Source organism: Sturnus vulgaris, chromosome 18 (genome assembly GCF_052056855.1).
Source record: "Sturnus vulgaris isolate bStuVul1 chromosome 18, bStuVul1.hap1, whole genome shotgun sequence".
Classification (NCBI taxonomy): Eukaryota; Metazoa; Chordata; class Aves; order Passeriformes; family Sturnidae; genus Sturnus; species Sturnus vulgaris.
The window spans coordinates 3,220,108-3,240,770 of NC_142260.1; the positions used below are offsets into that span (position 1 = coordinate 3,220,108).

At 39.2% G+C, this 20,663-nt stretch overlaps 1 protein-coding gene across 4 annotated transcripts in view; it reads right to left on the reverse strand.

Annotated features, from left to right (window-relative positions):
• DENND5A (DENN domain containing 5A) overlaps positions 1-20,663 on the reverse strand; it is a 63,450-nt gene that overhangs the window by 21,632 nt on the left and 21,155 nt on the right. For all 4 annotated transcript variants that reach the window (XM_088175635.1, XM_088175634.1, XM_014876318.2 and 1 more), the window contains 6 exons: positions 14,896-15,083; positions 6,477-6,794; positions 4,946-5,161; positions 3,842-4,076; positions 3,284-3,434; positions 2,537-2,630 (listed from right to left, as the gene is read on the reverse strand). In XM_088175635.1, the coding sequence (XP_088031761.1) occupies positions 2,537-2,630; positions 3,284-3,434; positions 3,842-4,076; positions 4,946-5,161; positions 6,477-6,794; positions 14,896-15,083 (1,202 nt within the window). The remainder of the gene's footprint in view (positions 1-2,536; positions 2,631-3,283; positions 3,435-3,841; positions 4,077-4,945; positions 5,162-6,476; positions 6,795-14,895; positions 15,084-20,663) is intronic.

Below are 20,663 nucleotides of genomic sequence, written 5' to 3' on the forward strand. Positions count from 1 at the left end.
GATGGCAACATCTCTCAGCTGTGAACCAGCTGCATTTTTGAGAAAAATCATTTCCTGAACCCACTCTACTCAAAAGAGCTCTTCTGCTCCTATTACTGCCATCAAGGAGTTGCCATTATTTTCACCTCAGAGACAAGTGTGATATGACAAATGTTATGGAAGCCAGGTGATCACAGGTTGGCTGGGGCACAGCTAACTGAGAATTAGTGATAGAAGAAGTCCTGTACAGGCACTGATGGAATACTCAGGATTAGTACATAGATCAAATTAATAGGAAATCTCTCTGGCTTACATTGAAATAATGACCAACCGAAATGTCAGTGAATAGATCTGTCAAACACAACGAAGAGGGAAAACCACAACTTCTCCACTGGCCTTGCACTAAAGAGCTATGATAAATACATTTAATTATGCATCTTTATCCAGAACTATGATTACAGTCATATTGTGCATTGGACATACCAGATAATGCTCTGACACAGATTTTATAGAGGGCATGAAGGGCCAATCATGCTGGTCCCAGTCTAAACATAACTGCAACTGAAGCTCTGACATGGAAAAGTCCAGGTGCTGGCAGGATAAGTTGGTAGCAAAAAGCCAAGCAGATGTAAAGTGAAAGTGGCAAGCATGTATGAAGTAATAAAACCAAGCATGCAAAACAGAGAAGGAAAAGAGTGAAGACATTATACAATGCAGAACTTCCAAGCATTCAACAGAAAAATAAATTCGTAAGTAATGAATCTGAAAGGAAAAAAGAAAAGATGGTGTTAAATTAGTGGATTGGTGTAAACTCTGCCCTCCACTGGGCACAAATGTTTGCAAGTAAAAAGTCTCAGTTGCACAGATTTTTGTTGGCTGCCATAAAGCTTCAATTTGTTTAAAACTCCCAGTGCTGTAGTTTGACACCTCCTGCCCAGCCTGACCCCAGTGTTCATCTCAGAAGAGCTCCCTCCCCACTCTCAAATTTACTGTGGAAACCTGAGGTTCACCCAGGGAAGGGGTCAATGTTCAATCACCATTATGTCACCAGAGGTACAGCATAAACCCCTAAAACAACAGCACCACTGGCACTTGGTGCCCCCAGCTGAGCATGTATTTCAAAATATTTATTTTTCAAATATTATTTGCCTTTTGCAACAGAACAACTCCTATGGGAAATGAACTTGGGAGGAATCAGTTTAAAAACAAAACAAACAAAACACCCCAGAGACCAGAGGTAGATTTTTGCCTTTGTAATTAGCTCAGAAGTTTACATATTTTAACAATTGTGTTGTTTAACACAGTAATGAGGTTAGAAATCAATTACTATTCATTCCTGTTACATCTAAGTAAAAAGCACTTCAGAGTTATCTGAGCACATGGAACATGTCAAAAGCCAGAAACTGCTTGTAGAGGTTTTTTATTATGCAGACATTTTTTTGTTACATGGTTATGGATGACAGAGATGACACTATAACAGAATTTTAACAAACCAGTAAGTAAATTCCAGGAATGGGTACACTAGGAAGGTAATTAAATCCATCACTACCTTAAAAGGATGAACTGAACAAACACACTTGAGTTTCATAACACTATCCTAACAGACACAAAACTATTACTCCTTTAAAATTCAAAATTAAGCTTCTCTAAGAATATTTAACAAGGCAAGAGAATATTGTTTTCAATGAACAACACACAAACAAAAGCAAAACTCTGGGGTTAGTAAACAAACAAAAAAACCTCTAATATTTTCAGCCAGACTATTCTTGGAATCACCCATAAATCAACACCTGGTGAAACAGTTTGCAGTCTGTACCATATGAACCAGAAACTGCACTGTAATTAGTTCACTTCACCCAGATCTTTCAAAACCACTTCACCACAAAGAAAAACTGCCAGCTGTAGGAACAGTGGTGAGAGATGTTTATCAGTTCAGAGGGAGGGTAAATGTGCTGTGTAAAACCAGGCAAACACAAACCTGACAGTATGGGTGGGCTTCACATTGTCACCTCAGCAATGAGGGTGTCTCTCACTTTGTCACATTAAGACTTTTATTATGGTATACAGAAGACACTTAGGCAACTCCAAAAGGCAATGTTCCTGATTTTTGGAAGAAATTATTCCCTCTCTAGAGGTGGTTATCCTTACTCCATCAAATACAGAGAAGCAGCACGAGGTGACTAAGTTATTTAGAGATGGGAAATAGATGGCTGAAAACTATTAATTCCCCTCTTCCCACTCATCCCCTTTAAAAGAAAAAAAACAAAACCAGAACAACTTGAAATCATGTGATTATATTTTCAGAGAACTCTCCTATATGTGGAATGAAATAATTTTGTCCTGAGAGGGGGCAAAAATGACATAACTTTTATAATAAGAAAACTAAGTATTTCTGGTCTGCTACTTCATTTGTATTAAATACACTTCAGGGAAAGCAGACACGAACTACAAGTAACTGTCTAGACATTTCATAAAGGCTGCAGAGCGTTTTTCAGGCCATTAGGAGAGAAAAAAAAAAAAAAAAAAATCAAGATTTCTAAAGCTGAGCAATTTTCACCTCTCTCTGGTCATTGTCCAGACGCAGGTGCTCCGTGTGCTGCTTCTGTCTGTCCTTCCTCCTCCACTGAGCAGGAGCATTCCTCTTGGTCCACCTGCACGTGGGGGAATAACATCACCAAATGTCAGGAGTCAGGGCAGAGGCAATCACAGGTTTTCAGTTTATTCTATATCGAAATCAATTACATCAGCCAAAGAGCAGCTGCAAACACACACAAAGAATCTCTGCAATATTGGGCAACCAAAATATTTTCGAATATTAGATCACATACACTTGCTTTGGATTTTTTCCTTTTTTTTTTTTTTTTCCACAATTATAGGGTCAATTTAAGCTTTGCCTTTCCTCCTTCAAGGTTTTTATAAGAAAATAGCCCAAAATATTTGCTAGCTCTTACCTGAGACAAAATAAGGGGATCTACTTTTATATTGACATACTTCTAAGTAACTCAAAGTACACAAACTATCATCTCAAACATGAAGGCTTCCTTCAGTAAATTTGCTTCAAGAAGTCCAGATTTAAAAAAAAAAAAAAGGGAGATATAGCAAAAACCCCACCCCACATCATCTGATCTGCTCCCACTTGAAAAAAAACAAACCCCAAACTGACTTTTGCTTTCTAAGATCTCTGCTTTAGTGCTATTCTATAGAACTCTCTATCTTTATATTCTATATAATTATATATATCTTTATATTCTATATAATTTTATATCTTGCCAAAATTCAGCACCTGTTGCCTTCGCTTACTCACTTGTTGCTTGCTGGGCCAGTGGATAAAACATCAGACTGAAGCTTAGGAAAAAATCCAAGCTCGTATTTCCCTTGTCCAATTTTCATGTCCAGCAAGTGTGGGTGAACTGCAGTGTGATCTATTTTTGCTAGCCTTAATTCAATAGATTTCTCTGAAATAGTAAGAAAGTTAATTTTTTAAGGTGTTTTAATCAGGCATGTATAATCATATATCTTCCATTAAAAGCACTGTCAAATTAAAGAAGTGGAAGTGCTTACTGATTTCAACAGGGACATTAGTACAAGAATGTTTCTGACATCAAAGAATGCCACCAGAAGGGGAAAAATGTTCATCTTCTTAAGCTCAGCCATCTTTCACACACACAGCATGCAGGAAAACATCTGAGTTCTACTTTACATTCATCTCACAGAAAACGTTTAGTCCTCCATTTAAGCTTTACATCTCTACTATTTTAGTCTATTTTTTTTTGAGGTTTCAAAGCATGAATCATTACTTAATCTAATGTCTACAACAAACAGCACTGCCCAAGCTGCACTAACTGTGCCTGCTGGCCCTTACCAGCCTCGTCAATGGTTGTGCATTTTTGGTACATCGATGTGCGCAGAGTCGGTGTCCTGACGTTCAGCAGCCTGATTTTATCCACCCTGGAATCAAAAACTCTCAAAACAGGATCTTTGTCGTCTTCATCGTGGCACATAATCTTATTGTCAATAAAGGATGCAAACATTTGGGTCTCCAGGAATCTCGAGAGGAAAGGCAAGTAAGGTTCAGGCTGGTCAGACAAGAAAGAAGCCTAAGAGACAAGAAAAGGTAACGAGTCTTTGAGAGTCTGCAAAGAGAGACACATCCACCAGAAGCACCAATTTTTCTGATCAAGGATGTGTGAGAGTGCTTTGGTGCCACTTAAAGCCTGGTTTTATTACACACATCATTTCAATCCCCAGAACAGGCAGTCTGTATGAAATTTTCAGCATCAGGACAATCACCTACTGCATAGCACAATAACTGGTTCACTGTGATTTTAGCATTTCCTTCACCTTCTAAAAATTTCAACAGGATCCCAGCAACCATCAGTACTGCAGGTGTGAATATTTGGTACTTCTGGCTGGGCTCACAGCTTGTGAAATTGATGTGAATCTTTTCATACAACTTGGGAATCAGATGAGTGTTTTAGCAGACAGTGCTGCAACATCATCCTCACCCACATGAAATCTCCTGCTGACAAAGGCCTTATGTTTAAATGGTCTCATGTTTATCTACAAAAGAGTTAGGAATACATTTGGTACACATTTGCATAAGCATTATTTGGGGTCATGGCTTAATCCATTAATATATCTGGCAATTCCTATGGTTAAAAATCAAACAGTTTCCATTAGTAACATTTAACCTTCATGTGGAGGTTAGCCCTAAAGTGAGGCTTTCTAGGGTATTTTTCTAAAGCAAGCTGCATTTCTCTACAGCATCCTTAAAGGAGTATCTTTAGCTCTCTAAGTCTGTATTTGTATATATTTTTCCTCATATCTGAGATGTAACTTTTGTTGGGAACATTGAAATTTAAGGAAGAAATTACCATTTTGACAGTACAGTTTTCCATCTGACCCAATACACAAAGCCTCAGGTTTAAACACTGTTTTACCTCTTTATCTTTTTATTACAACTTACTTTATCAAAGTTCTGCATCTGTTCTCTGTTTGTAAACCAGGATTCCTTGTCCTGACTGGGCTGAATGACAAACACTTCATAATCTGCAAACATTTGTGTGAAACGATTGGCAAAAACTTCCCGAATCTGAATGTTCAGCTGGTAAATCTTGAATTCTTCTTCATCACACTGAATTTTAAGATCCTTTTTGCTACTGGTCTCCTCTCGAACCTCCAGCTGAAAAAGTAAGGGAAAATACAAATAATTTGTACTGATGCTTTGTCAGGTATTCCAGGCATGCAAGATTTTAATCTGCCATTTAACTGCTACTCTTCAAGTCAACATTTCAAAAAAAGAAAAGTACTTACTGTTTCAACCACTGCAATAAAAGAGCAAAATCAAAAAAATCTAGACAGAAACCTTTGCCTAGAAAATTTTTCATAAGAAACCAAAACTTACTTCAGTACTGTTTGCACTGGATATGTTTGAAATTTAAAAAGGGTAAACAACAACCATATATACACCCATGTCTGCCACAGATTTAATTTACTTTCTCTTACCCTTCAATCATCTGCAGAGGCTTTTTAGAGGTTCTTACTATCCCTAAAAATTTGCATATTAGGCAAATCTATATCTGGTGTCAAACAACTCCAGGTTTAGAACTGTTAAATACACACCAGCTTTCAAATGAAGACAGAAATGCACAGTGACAAGAAGCTGTGCATGTCTAGTAGCCAATTCCCTGTAGCCTAAGCCTTTAGCAGTGTAAATCACAACCCTCCACTACACACCTCAGAGTAATCTTTAAGGAAAAAAAAATGCATTTTTAGTTAAAATGTGGGCTAAAATTTATGAAAAAAGAAATAAAATTCAGACTTTTAATTCATAGGGGGAAAAAAATCACCAAGAGTGACAGTCTGCATTCCACAAAAGCTCAAAAAACTCCCAGTGGTCTTTCAGGTAGTATATTTTATACATAAAGGGGCACAATTTATTTCTTGTTTCACAATTCTAATCACTCAAAAAATCCAATCAGGATCACCATGAGCTGTGCACATCCACTTGCTGGGAAGCAGACACTCATGAATTCTATAACATTAACCAGAAAAAAGCATCAAAGTAACCCTATGGCAAATATATTACAAATAAGCAAAATTATATATATTCTATACAGAATGAAAAAGGTATCTACAGAAACCAAGACTGGATGCAAACTTCAGGATTATCTAGATCTAGATCAATTTTAGCCACTTAATTCATTTTAAAAAGTGGTGCCAATTTAGAATAAATCTTAAAACCTAGAATAAACAAGGCAAAGTGCTATTTTCACACCCGTTATCCTGGTAAAGAAACATGTGGCAGATAGCAAAGGTTTTCCCAGCAGGGTTAAATCCCATTCCCTCTCTGCCCTGAGCTTGTCCTTGTCTCTACATTGAGAACACACTGCCAGAAAGTTCCTTCTAATGAAGACAGACATGAAGCATCTTTGGACCATGACCTGAGACCATCTGCCCCTGCAGGACCAGAGAGTGCAGCTCATTTCATCTCTTACCTTCTCCAGACTCACACCTGTTCTTTTAACAAGTGCTTGGAGTCTTGCAATAGTCTCATTTTCCTTTAGCAGCTCATAGGAATTCAGAGGTGATCCTGCTATGTTCCCATTTCTTTTATCAGAAACCAGGTCACATGCTCTGAGGCTTTTCATCTTGGAGGCACTTTCACTGCAGTGCAGGTTTCCCTCAGGTGGAATTCCAAAAGCCATCAGTATCTCTGAAATTTCCTGAATGAACTCAAGTTTATTTGGAAACTGGGGTAGGTCTTCTGGCAGCTCGATGAAATGGTTGTCTACATCCACAAAGCACAGGTTAGCCTGGGATTTAATTTACAACAGGACACCATTACAACATCACTAAGCACATCATTAATCTCTGGGATTTGTGCTTATTTAAAGATTCAAATACATTTGCATTTTGTTTGGTTATTTTGTAAAACAGAGTTGCCCCAACTCTAATTGCACTGGTTGGTTGGCTTTGAAAAATGTAACATAAGACTTATATTTCCAGGTCTTTAATGGAGGTAACTGAGAAAGAAGACTAAATAGATTATAACATAAATTAGGTATAGATGTGATTTTTTTTCATACATGTACAGCTAAATTTTAACTACAGGATATATGCAATTTTATTTTATACATTTTTCTATCTCAGCAGGTGACTGCCTGTTGTTCAGATTATCAGTGCATTTCTCTAAAAGATTTAGCAAATTTCAATCTAAATGGTGTGCTGATACTGCAGAAGTGCAATGAAGTTATTTTCTTTTTTTTTTCTGGTAAGCAACAAAAGGCAATTGCCTGACAAGTAAGGCAGTTCTTTCAATGAGCAAGTTTGTTTCCAAGGGGAAAAATGAAATGAACTAGTTTCCATTCTGTTTTTCTCTTCCAATCTCCAACTCATTTACCACCAAAAAAGACCAAGGTGAGGGGAAATAAAAAAAGAGAAAAGAAAAGCAAAACCACCTATGTGGCTTCCACAGCAAGATCAAAAGGAGCTCTGCTTCTTTCAAGGTTTACCTCACTCTTTATTTGGCAAGGAGGAAGGTTCCCCTTTTGGCTTCTGCATTACAAAATCAAATGGTTTCAAGACATTACATAACTACACATATCACAGCAAGAACCCCAGCCATGTGTGAAATCTGCCTGGAAATTCAAGAACAGAGAAGTAACTTTGCTCTTCTGCAGAAGCATTTCAGTTTCTCTTCACTGCAGAATTAACATAGGCTGTCACTATTACATTTAATTTTCACTATACAAAATCCTTTCACTCAGATTATGGGGTACTTCCAACCAAACTGCACTGCATTATTCTAAGCCACACCTGAATTCAGGCCTCACTCCAGCTCAGCAGCAGAAACACTTTCCAGGTCCATGAGAAATGACACATCTCCAGTTACTCCCTATGATTCAGTCAGTGCAGGAGGATGGAAGCACCACCACTATTTAATTGGAAATAATTAATTACCTCACATGGAATGAATGGTGAATGACCCCAGAAATCAGAGCCACAAGCTCTGGTAGGAATTTGCTGTGGGACTGACCATAGGTAAACTAGAATAAGCTGTGCCTGATGAGACTTGTTCCTTTAAGTCAACTGATATCAAAATATAAATTTAGTACATGTGACAGGTTTCTGTAGAACAGAGAGTGTCAACTCTCCTTAAAACACAAATATCTTATTGAACTTCAACATTTAAACTGAAAAAAGAATCCTTAAAGCAGAGCTCCACTGGACATAGTGCACTAGCTTGCACAGAGCTATTCCAATCATGCCCTGCTATAATATTACCCCTAGTTACAAAGGTAAAAATAATTCCAGTTCTCTATTTCCCAATGTTCTAACATTTTAATATGGAGATTGATTTCTTATGCTCAAAGGAATGCATACAAAACAGTTTAATATCTCTTGTATAGATCCTTTACTGGAAATTAAATCACAAATTGAATTAGGTGTTGCAAAAGAATCCAAGGTCAATAAAGAGAATTAACACATTGATTCTCAAAGAGTTTCTAGTGCACCTTAGAAAAAATTTTTCTTTTTCTGCAGGGCAGGTGTGATTGTTGAAATTTCCCTAATATCAGCACTGCTCCAAGGCAGCATCTGAATTCAAGAGCTTCAAGGCTCCCACTACACCCATGGTTCTGTGAGGATCAGAAGTCAAGTCAGCTGGTATTTGTCAGGAGCACTGTAAACACTTCAAGGCAGGAGAGAAATAAAGCTTTGAAACCAGGCACAAAGCCTACCAATCAGTGCTGAGGGAAAAACAAAAAGCATTGAATTTGCCTCAAGCAGTCTGCAAAATGGCAAGACAGACTCAATAAGAAACTCTTCAAACAGTTAAATTGTATTACTTCCTTTTACAACTTTCTTTAATAGATGCCATTCAACTTTCCTTCCTTTTTGGATCAGATTCTGCAGAAAACATCACTCTTGGTTAATAAGCTTGGTTGTACCCACAAAGCACTTGGCCAAAAAGAAATCCAACATTAACCTTACCAATGCAGAAATTCTAATCTTCACCCTGAAATTAAACTCCTTGCCAATGGAAGAAAAAGCCAAATTCAATGCTTGCTAAAACTGCTTATAAATATCTGGGCTAACACCTGGCTAATTCTTCCAATATGTGATTTTCCCTTCTGCAGAGCTCCTCTCTAAGAGCAATAAACACAGTTAAACACTCTGAGCTCCTAATAATGATTGCTTATCACACAACTCGTAATCACATTTTTGCAGAAATTGGCCTATATGGAAGCAATTTTTTAAAAAGTCAGTGTGCAGGAATACTCTAAGGAGAGTGTAAAGAATATCTTCAGGGACACACTGCAGTTATCCAGTGCCTGGTTAATAACACAAGAGGACTACCCAGAGCATCATAAGCCAAGATTCCATGGGTGACTTTAGCCTCTCTGAACTCAGGGAAGCTGAGGTCATCCTCAAGAACTGCATGCACACTTCTGAAAAGGCCAAGCTCCTCAGGGAACAGAAATGGCAAAAACATCTCAATGCACAAGCCCTTCAAGAGGTACCAAACCAGTGTTTTTCTGTAAAAATGAAATCTGAAGTAAATCAGCAACAGACACCAGAGCAGCAAATCTCACTATGCTGCTACAATATAGATCCAACAGAATGGAATATCAGTAAGGATAGAGGGGTCCCCTCCTTTTAAACTAAGAAAAATTACAATGCACTTATTATTTAGTCATGGTCATCCAAAGCATTTCACATGCTAGATGCTGGGCAAGTATACAAAGCAGAAAAATAAAGGAGTTCTTTAGCCACAAGGGTTTAGTTATTTTCTCTCTGGAGGCAGCACAGTTGAGTGGGCTGTGAATAGCTGACAGCTCTCTCTCTATGTGGATACATTGTTTATTATTTCATGCACACAAAACTAAAATGATATAAAAGACAAGATATTTAGCAACATGTGTAAGCAGAGATTAAATTGAAAGAGCATCTTTAAGTTAGTTACTTGGTATTTCAGTTCTCTAGGAACAGTCATTCTTTTATTTGTTGCTCATATATCAGTTTTTTGATCAAAAGAAAACTCCAAAACAATTACACACCACTTCAACAGCAGACTGTCACAAGAGAGGACACATTACATCATCTGCAATAAAAGGTTCTCCTGAGACACTACAGTAAAGAACAAGGATGTCACATCCTAATTTTAAAACTTGTCCTTCCCATAAACTTTTACCATTCCAAGTAGCAGGGTGTCCAGGTGAAAGTCTTACAAACCTTAGAAATGTGAATCTAAGCAAATCAGTGTTTGTGTAGCTGGTGCCAGTGCCTGGCTCCCTGAAGCCAACAGCACCACATTCCATGGGGCCTGGGCTACACACCCACCCATTCCAAAAACACGGGACAATTGCAATTCTTCAGTTTGGCCTCAAGTCCAGCAAGGGCCAAAGCCCCACACAGATCCAGCAGGGCCTGCATCAAGCTCACATCCTCCCTTTCAGCTGCTCAAAAACACAGAAGGAAATTATTTAGGTTCTGCTTGAATCCAGCACTGGAAGCCTAAACCCCTTTCATCTACAGCCTGTATCACCTTTGTGCATTTGGCCCCAACCTTGCAAATACCACCCACAACACAGATGTGCAACTTCATACACACGGGGCTGACTTGGGGCAAGTGTCTACAGTGCTCCTAAATTCTGAAGGAGGCTCCTGTGCCACTCCTGTAAGTAAATGGAAACTTCCTACACTTATTCTCAGCACTGCTGTCCTTCATGTCAAGCCAGAATTTGGGGCTGAGAGCAGCTCAAAGCCACTGCAGCCTCCAGAAACTCCTCAGGTGGCTGTTCACACTGGAGTACAAGAAAATAGAAAACTGAGGTTTGTCAATAAATATGCACTATTTATTATCAAGGATCAAACCACCAGCAAATAGCCTGAAAATGCATTCAAAGCAGTGATTATCTTGAAATAATTATCTTGGTCTAATGTGTTAGCATCAGAAGGAAAAAAGGCTTTTCAGAAGACCTTTCTTATCTTCTGAAAACATACAAAAATAAAAAGCCGCAGAATTGCTTCAGGTTTAACATTGAATCACATTCTTTTAATGGCTGAAATAAAAACACTGAGAATATATATGATCTGTCTTATACTAGCAGAGAAAATGCACTTTAGGTTCTAAAGTCTTTCAACTTTTCTAACAGGAAAAGCCATTGCCCAAGACCCTTGGGATCATTTCATTAAAAACAGGCTTTTTAATGAGGTACTACTTTGATTTCACCAGTGCTGGAAACTCAGCATTGCTTATTTCCACTGAAAATAATTTCAATTTCTACCATTCTCCTAAATTAGAGTGGTGAGATATACATGCAAATCCTGCTGCATGAAATGGTCTGGATTAACTTGTTTGTTAAAAATGTATTTCTATGGCACTGCAGAAGTTTCTTTAAAAGGAAATACAAAGACACATCAAAAAACCCAATCTTACTTTAGCACTTGCTAGGTTTGTGATCTGCAAGTAAGCTGCTAAAACCATTTTTGCTGATCAGTTGTGCTGATAAACAAAGCACACTTTTGCCAGCAACACCATAAACAGTTACATGTTCTTCCTTTCCCCTTTGATATCTGCAGCACCTTACTCTAGCCCAGCATCTCCCATGCCTTCCCCTTCTCTTCTGGGCTCCTCACAAGCCCCTGATGCAGCTGCCAGGGAAACCACAAGGATGCTCATGCTCAGAAAAGCAGCAGCACCTGTGAGAACGAGCACTCTGCTGCTGACTCCACACTAAACCTCAGCACCTCCTGGTTTTACTGGGCTACAGAGTCAGATCTGCAGGGCACTGGTGCTCTTCAATGAATTCTCCATCAGGGACTGCATTGATGTACCCAAGGGACAACCTAAAACTGGATTTTGTACTAACACAACTTTTCTGTTGAAGATTGAATCATTATCTGCTGCAAGCATTAACTTCTAGGATACAGCTGGATTTCCACGCTCATATGGTAAAGCACATCTGGAAATACCAGATGTGGCCCAAATATGGGAGGCTGCCACCAAAACAAGCCTTATGGCATATGTGAGCAAGACTTACACCAACCCAAACCTGAGCTGACACAGACAGTATTCTCACATTATTAGCCTAAAACACTTGGAGCAAGACAAATCAGTCTTCTTAAAACTTCATTATAAAACCACAATGAACAAGTCTACAGTGACACTGAGGTATCCATGCTGTGCTAGACTGCAATATTATTTTCTTCCACAATGCCCTTCAACTGAGCAGCACTAACTAGATTTTCTCTCCAGGCTCACCTCTTTGGCCCCTGCCTAAATCAGATATTGCTTTTTTTAACAGCAGCTGTCCCACACATCCACATAAATAGATTAGGAACAGAGATGCAGCTTAGGCAGTTTCAAGACAAAGGGAAAAAATTTTTGCAGAACTCAGAATAAATTACAACACAGAACAGCTCTTTGCACACCCTTTGTGATAAGTGAGGAAAATTCTGCTATCAGGAGCCTAGAGGAGCTGCTCATATAACCCTGAGCTCATCCTCAACAACTGCATACATACTTCTGAAAAGGCCATGATCCTCAGGGAACAGAGGAGCATTCCAAACTTTAGAGATAAACCATGTTAAATATTAATAGCCCCTCTGATACTGATGATAGATTTGTCTTTATTGAAGTACAAATAATGGAATACACCCTCTTCTACAAAAACACATTATTCACGTTCCTTGGCAGTTTTTGTTTGCTGTTCTGTGGGGATTTGTTTGGGTTTCTTTTTTGGTTAGCTGGGTTTCTATAAGGAAACCCCCTACAATGAAAACCCCAATAATAGTGAGCTCCTGTTCTTCCCAGTCTACTTAACCCCTTGAATAAACAGATCTATTGGTACAGGATAACTTTTTAGTTCTTTATTTAGAGAATGGAGTCTCCAGTCCATTTCTATGCCTCAGCTACATCTCCAGCCTGCAATGCAAAGGATTTCAGCAGCTCACAAGAAACCTTACCCAGCAGTGACTACCAAGGGGATTTCTCAGACTAAGTCAAACTCATTGTGTGCAAAGTTTTAAGAGCTCACTCTTCACACAAAAAAGAGAAAAGGTGAAACTTCAAAAGGACAAGGAAGTCTTGCAGCAAATTCCACCACATGGGCATGTTGCTGCTGCTTCTTTCTGTCTTGTCTGTCCTCCCCTCCCAGACAATTCTCATCTCTGTAAGATACTATCAAAAATCTACTCCTCCTCCTTCACATAAAAGGTACCTGTAAAGCAAAATGTAAATTGAGGTGTCTGATTACTTTTTAACAGTACTTGGATTTCATTTCAAACGTCTAAAAATAGATCAATTGCCTCACTTTAAACCTCCAAAATAACCTGATAAATCTCTTTTAAATAAACATATTTTAATTTCAAATAGGTGTTTCAGTTATTTAAAAGGTAAATAGTTTTTTGTTGGAAGTATTACAGGGATTTTAAAATGGGGAAGTTCTTTACAAAAGGAGGACAGTGTTTTAGAAGCTTGTGGTAACAGTGAAAACATCCACAGTGCATATTAACAGGCATTTCCACATATGCATTTTATTTCATCAGCTATTCTCTCTAGAAAGTGTACTAATCAGATTAATTAGGCCTGTCAGTACAGCCAAAATTCTGAAAAAATAGTTAACCAAAGCAATAGACCGTTGTTTTCATGGCAAGAACATACAATACTCTGTTATTAATTATGAATTAATTAGAAAATTAAAAAAAGAGTAAGACAATAAAGAAATCAAGAGATTAAACACTTCAGTTTTCATAGAAAAAAAAATACACTTTCGAAAAAAAAAAAAAAGTTTTACTTTGAACTTGCCAGGAAAAACAAATGAAAACTACCAGCATATGGATTTGAGAAAAAGAGCAATGTTGGCATGGAGACCAGACTGGAGGTTCACAAAAATATCTTGTCTTTAATTTCACGCAGCTTTTTTAAAAAGGAAGGGTTTTTTGTGTCAAGCTGTGCTGCAGCACTGCCTGATAAAGAAAACAAAAACCACCACCACAAAACCCTGTGCCTGCCACGCTTCTGCTTTCCCAGAAATGCAAATGGTAATAGAAGAAAAGCCACAGTCAGAGAAAAAGGCAGAGAATCCTACCAGGGCCTGTAAGCAGGGTGTTCCCCATGATTCACACAGTTCCTCCCCTGAAAAGTTACACCTGCAAGTGAGCAGGGCCAGGCACTTCCTCTGCTGCCTTGATCCTCACAACCAGCTCTTAAACTCTTGGGACATCTACAAGGAGTGTTTGTGAAGTGAGCAGGGGAATAAAATAAATAAGGACAACCTCTCAGCAGTCTGAATGTAATCCCAGCCCCAGGGATGAGTTTCTTCTTCATTTCCTTCTCCTTTACACAGGGCTGCTGCTCCTCAGCACTGCCCCAACAAGCACAAGTTTTGCTGCAGACTGAAGCAGGAGAAAATCTGAAATGGTTTTGTGCAGACACCTGGCAAGCTGGGTCTGTGCAAGCCAACCCCAAGAGAGAAATGCAGGGCAGGGAAACCCAGCCTAAGCTGACAGAGGCAGGAACCAGCACAGGGCTGATGCCACTCAAGCTCTGCTCAGCACCACCACGACCTTTTGGCCACAGCTGGGGAACTCACACTGCACTTCTTGCACTTCCTACCATTACCAGGCTAATTTTTCCAGCACAAAAATGTTCTTCCTGTAACCCTAATACATCAGTTCCTGTAAAATTACAGTTGAATTCTATCAGAGCATATAATTTCAAAAGCAGATTATTTTTATCTATTTCACCAGATTTTCATCAGCATCTCCAAGAAACAAAGACCTATCCCAAACCAGAGCCAGCAAGAACTTGACAATGGCTGTTAGAGTTAGCACTTGTGTTTTGGATCATTTCTCACTTCCATCATAGTCATGGACAATATTTAATCAATCAAGACAAGCTCCTCTCACCTCTTGAGGAAGTTCCAGTTTAGACCTATCATCCAGTCCATTAGAGTGCAAGCCCATGAGGTAAGGGACAGGAGCATCTAGAAAATGAAGGAGGGATGCTGGAAGGATAGGAACATACACATGCTGCCACTGAAATGGAAACATGAGTGCTGTGATGGTCTCTGCCACTGTCATCAGCCTCTGATAATCTGAAAAAGATCAAGAAAATTAAGATTTTTTTCACAAATACTTTCAAGTAAATTAATTTAAATTAAAGAAATGATAAGTTGCTTGAAAACCGAAACCACAAGACCCAGTACTAGCTGAGTGGCATCATAATGAAAACCCAGACCTGCACAGCCAGCACATTTTGCTGAAGCAACAAAGAGAGCTCAACCCAAAGTAGGTCATTCTACAAGTCATATGGAAATGAGCAAACTGAGCCTTAATGCATGCTAAGTCACTTTCTGCTACCTATACCAGGGTCACCAGGATCACCAGTTTGGATACAGAAGCAATATTGTAATCAGCTAAGAAACACATCAGAAATAATTTCTTTTCTCTGTGCTCAGGGCTTTCTATGGAAGTCTTGGATGAAACCCAAGGCATCTGGTATCTCTCAGATAAACATTTTTTAAAAGCGTGTTTAAATGTCTATAAAGCATGCTGTATAGCAGCCAACCCAACAGTGTGACTGAAATAACTATGCAGAAAATGAAAAGGATCAGCTTTGATTAGCCTTTGCAATGTACAACCAAAGCCTCAGTTGAATGTAAAAACAACTCATGTCCTTCTAGAACTCAGGAGCACTGTTAAATGTACCTGTGCAACACACTAAGATCTTTTATTGAGCACTGGAGCAGCTCACACTGCTGGGCAGACACTGCACCCCCTCATCTCTAACTACAGAGTCATCTCTAAGGGGTTTTGAAATCCCATAAAGGGGGAGGCAGCACCAGATGTGTGTTCCAATACAGCTGCTGAAATATCCCAACTGCTCTCCAGCTGCCAGGCTGGAAAGGGTATAAAACACTCCCACAACTAGGGCAATTCCTACCTCCTGTCAGCCTATAAATACAGCACTAACTGGAGACACTGGATGCCTTTTCATGGTGCTGCAACAACATCCAATTCCAGCCAGGAAGGGAATACAAGGAAAAGAAAAAAGTCAGTAACCTTCATGTGTGTGTACTAAAGTGTGGGGTATGCATGTCTTCCTTTATCCTTTATCCTTTCACAGAATTACAGACCCTGTGAAACTGAAAAAGACATTTGAATGCTCAGGGCAGGCTCAGGTGCTGAGGTTTCTGAAGCTGTAGCACACTGTCACAGAGAGCAGATGAAAACTGCAGGAATAACATTTGTTCTAAACACTCTGGAGAAAAATTAAGCTCAACTGTGCTCTTCCCAAGTTGATGGCTTTGATTCTGTCTTTTATCCAGCCTCCACTCAAGACTTCAAACAGAAGAAAAAAAAAAGGCCCAGAAATTCAGTTCCTGGCATTCATGAATAATTTTGTCTGGGGACAAAGTAGCAGAGTTTGGGACCTGCAAAGAGCCCCACAACCCAAGAGGAACTCAGCACAGGTTTTGCTAACATCACCCATAATTCTGCAACCTAGGCTTTTGATTTTTAATATTCATATCAAGCTGGTGGAAAAGGTTCTTGCATGGACCTACCTGTCACTGCCTCACATTAGACCCACTATGACGGACCCTTCAACCAAAATAGATGAGAACAGCTTAAACAGGTTAAAGTTTTTGCCAAAAGCATATTTGGACTGAAATACCAATGAACATCATCAGCAACACTCCCCTATTCTGCCTGGACACCAGCTTCTGCCTACACATCTATGTATGGGTTTGCAGCTTTAATCACAGCCTGACTGCAAAGAAGTGATGAATTAATGATAAGCTTTGGGAAGAAGAAGATTCTATTCCATACCCTATTTTCTTCAGTTTTAAAGGGAACCTTAGATGTAGCCATAGATACACAAACATTCCAGCTGGTTTGTATTCAGCTTGTTTATCTGGAAGAACAAGCTTTAAAATAGAAGCAGTGTTTTCCTACTACACAAAACCCCCTGTCTGATCCTGCTGGATAATTTAAATACAACTTCTCCCTCAGTCATTAAGCTAACTTTAGTATCAGCCTTCCAAATTAATTACAAAGTAACATCAATAGTTGAAAATTTCTTTCCACTGGGCAGCCACCTCCTGCCACAGAGCTCTCTGATCCTGGATATCCACAGGGTTTAAGCCATTCCCAAAGATTTGGCCTGCCCAGTTACAGCCTGCAAGTAACAGTGATTGCATTCTGCTACTGGCAAAGGTAAGGACAAAGGCAAGAAGCATGAAAATATAAACCAAAATAACTCTTATGTTTTCTTAAGTTATACCTACCCAGAGAGGGTATGGAGAGGGTTTTGGGTTTAAAGAAGCAAACAGCACAGCTCTCGTACCAAAGAATTACAGAAGATTAAAAAATAACAACAACAAAAAGATTAGAAGAGTGAAGAAGGGTTTCAGCAGTGCTGTTGCTCTTATCCTTGAAATCAGAATGTGCTTATTCTGGTGTCAATGACATGATCTTTTGGCCTTGATTTGTACACAAGGACTGGTAGGGAAATAATGACATATGACTAGGGCACTGTTAGATGGGAAAGTGCTTAACTGATCACTGTGCAAGGAAAAAAAGATCCACTACTTTTTTAATACAGCCACTTAAGAACACAGAAAAAGTATGATTTGTTATTCTAGCAAGTTGCTATAAAAAAATACATTATCTCTTAAAGTGTTTATGAGAAGTTACACAGTAGTATTTATCTGTAGAAGACTTTTTAAAAAAAAGAAATTGAGAGGTCCTGTGCCTGGAAAAAGAGGAACAAGAAGGGAAGAAGCTGGCAGCTCTAAGAACCATAATTCCACCTCCCCATTTTCACATTCTACCAGAGAGAAGTCTGTCAAGTGCCTACAGAAATCCTCTGACTCAGCTAACTTTAAAACAATTATACAACCACATTTTGGAACATTTTTTCCTTTTAATCTTCCTATTTCATGGATCACAATGAAATACTGTTGTGTTTGTCAAGTAACACCCAAGTCACTTCAAAAACCCCTGTAACTGCAGTAAGAACCAGCTGTGGTTGGTAGAAGCAGTGGGGTGAATTATCTCCTGTTCTAGCTCTGACAGTGGAATTCAAGCAGCAAGGTTCCTAAATAACAGAAGGAATAATGAGAAAATGTCCTATGTAAGAGATCAGAGCCAGGCAGCACAGGAGTAATGCTGCAAAGACATGAATCTAATACTTGAAATCTCCAGAATGAACATGGTTTTAAACAAGTCAAACAAAGATGAGAAAGAGTGATTCAAGGCAAAGCAGAAAAAAACCCTTATTTGTGCTGTAAAATGGCAGCAGACAGCTGCCACCCAGAAAATAAAACTGTCCTAGATCACAGACTGTGGCAGCTGTGCATTATATTTCTCCTTTTTTGTTTTTAGAAAATCACCTCCAAGCAGATATCACAGCTGTCTAACTCAGTACACACTTTTCAGAAGAGCTCTAGGTGCTCTCTGAGATAAGGAATAAGTCTGTTTCACAGTTACAAGAGGAACATAAATTTCAGGAATGCAAACCAGCTCCCACAGAATATCTGGCAAGGGCACTTCCCACAGGCTTCCAGCACCACTGACTCTTTCCAGAGTTCCTCAGCACTGGCTCAGCACTAGCAGCATCCTTAAATTCTTCCCTCTCTTCCAGGCCTCTGGTATTTTTCCAAATGGTAGGCAGGTCTCTCAACAGGACAATCAAATTGAGGCATTCATTCCCTACACTTGGCTTACAGCAATCCAAAATACACAAGGCTGTGCCAACATAGTGGGACAAAAGAAGAATTTCCAGAAGCATCAAGTCAGAAACATTGTCAAAGGAATCTCAAACCAAAACACTTTCACTGCCAAGTTACTCCTACTCCAAGGATGGAGTGAAACTCAAAACACTAAAATAATATGTTTCAAAAAGGATTGCACTTGGCAACAAATTCATACAGACATATAATCATGAAAGGTTTGGTTTGGAAGGGACCTCAAGATCACCTAGTTCCATCAGACCCCCAAGAGGTTTGGAGCTTGATTTTTATTTTGGTGGTCTTTTGTTATTGTGTGTGTTTGTTGTTGAGGTATCCTTTCAAGTACATCTTACAAATCCACTGATCCTGATGTACTGTTCTAAATCCACCCAATGAGTATCATAATCTCATCTGACCTGGGAGAATAAGAAATTAATGTCAGTCACCTCAGCTGTCATGGGTTTGAGCACCCAGAGATTTTAAAAACTCAAAGGACACTAGAAAACTCAGTATTTATATTCTGAAGGACAATCTAGACCTCACACTGGTGTGCATGCAATAAACATGAAAAAGCCTGTACAAAAGTAAAGCAATTTCTGATTCCACTTAGAACTGACTGCACCATCACCTGTACCTCCATTCAATATTTCCTGTTTTACAAACAGCAAAAAATGGATGTTACTCAACCATATTGAGGAAAGAGCAGAATATGTTAGGAGCATATTCCAGTTGAAAAGAACAACAGAAACAAACAAAAAAACCCCCCAAAACTAGAAAAAAAATCACAGGGATTAAATCCCTCAGCAAGTCCTTAAGAGAAGCTATGTTTCAAAAAAAAATTGGCTGCTATTCCTGAGAATGCACTGCTGCAGCCAGTTCATCAAACCTGAGAGTTAAAGTCAAACAAATAACTAAAGTTCTTTTACTACTGAAAGAAGACTTTTCAGCCAAAAACTAAGGTGAGAACTTGACAGACAGACAAAATGTACAACACAGCCCAACTGAGGCAGGGAAACAGTGACACAAACTGTCCTAAGGGATCCCTCATCCCTCTGAACTCCAAGCAAGAAACTCAAGTGTTCCAGGGCTATTTTAAGCCTCTTTCATTAGCCACTGATCAGACACCTGGAAAGGGCCCAAGACAGAAAGCTGAACCCATTAAAAGGACTTGCAAAGAGAAACCAGAATACAGGAGACCAGCCCAGAAATGAGCTGAGCTCAGCCTGGAGCAAGGAGCACTCACAAGGTGATGCCTGGAAGGAGCTCCAGGAGCACTGTCCCCACATGGCAATGCTCATGTGGCTTTTCTGTGGAGCTTCCAACCAGCAGCATTCCAGCCCAGGACTCTCAGACACCTCTGTGGGCCAGCACACCACACCCTCCTTCACATGGAAGTGCAGATGTTTGAATTCTCCACTGGTGGGACACAGGTGTCCACAGAAACCCTCCCTAAATCTCAAACACATGAACACCTAATCCATGTCAGGGGAAACCACAAAAGAAGCTCATCTGCTAAACAAGTATTTCTAGATTTACTATGAACAACAGGCAGAGCAATTTGGTTTTTAAAACCACTACAGAGTTCAGTAAGTTTTTTTAGCTGCATCTGAATTACTGTGCAGTTTTTCTCTTGCACTTGACAGTGTCTATACAATGACCTAACTGTGATGGAACACCCTGCTGCCATTACAGACTTTTAATCACCCTGACTACACACAAATCCATCCTTGGCTTTAGTCTATGCACACATCTTAACACACTTAACACAAAATCTGTATTTCAATCTTGGAGAAGGTTGCTGATAAATGTAGGTTCTAGTTTGTAAATAGCTACCATTCGTGTTTTATGTATTTCAGTGACAGCTCAAGGGAAGTAAACACTGAAAACAAATTTCAGTAACACCATAGACTAGCCCTGGTTTTGTCTTGGGGTCTTTTAGGC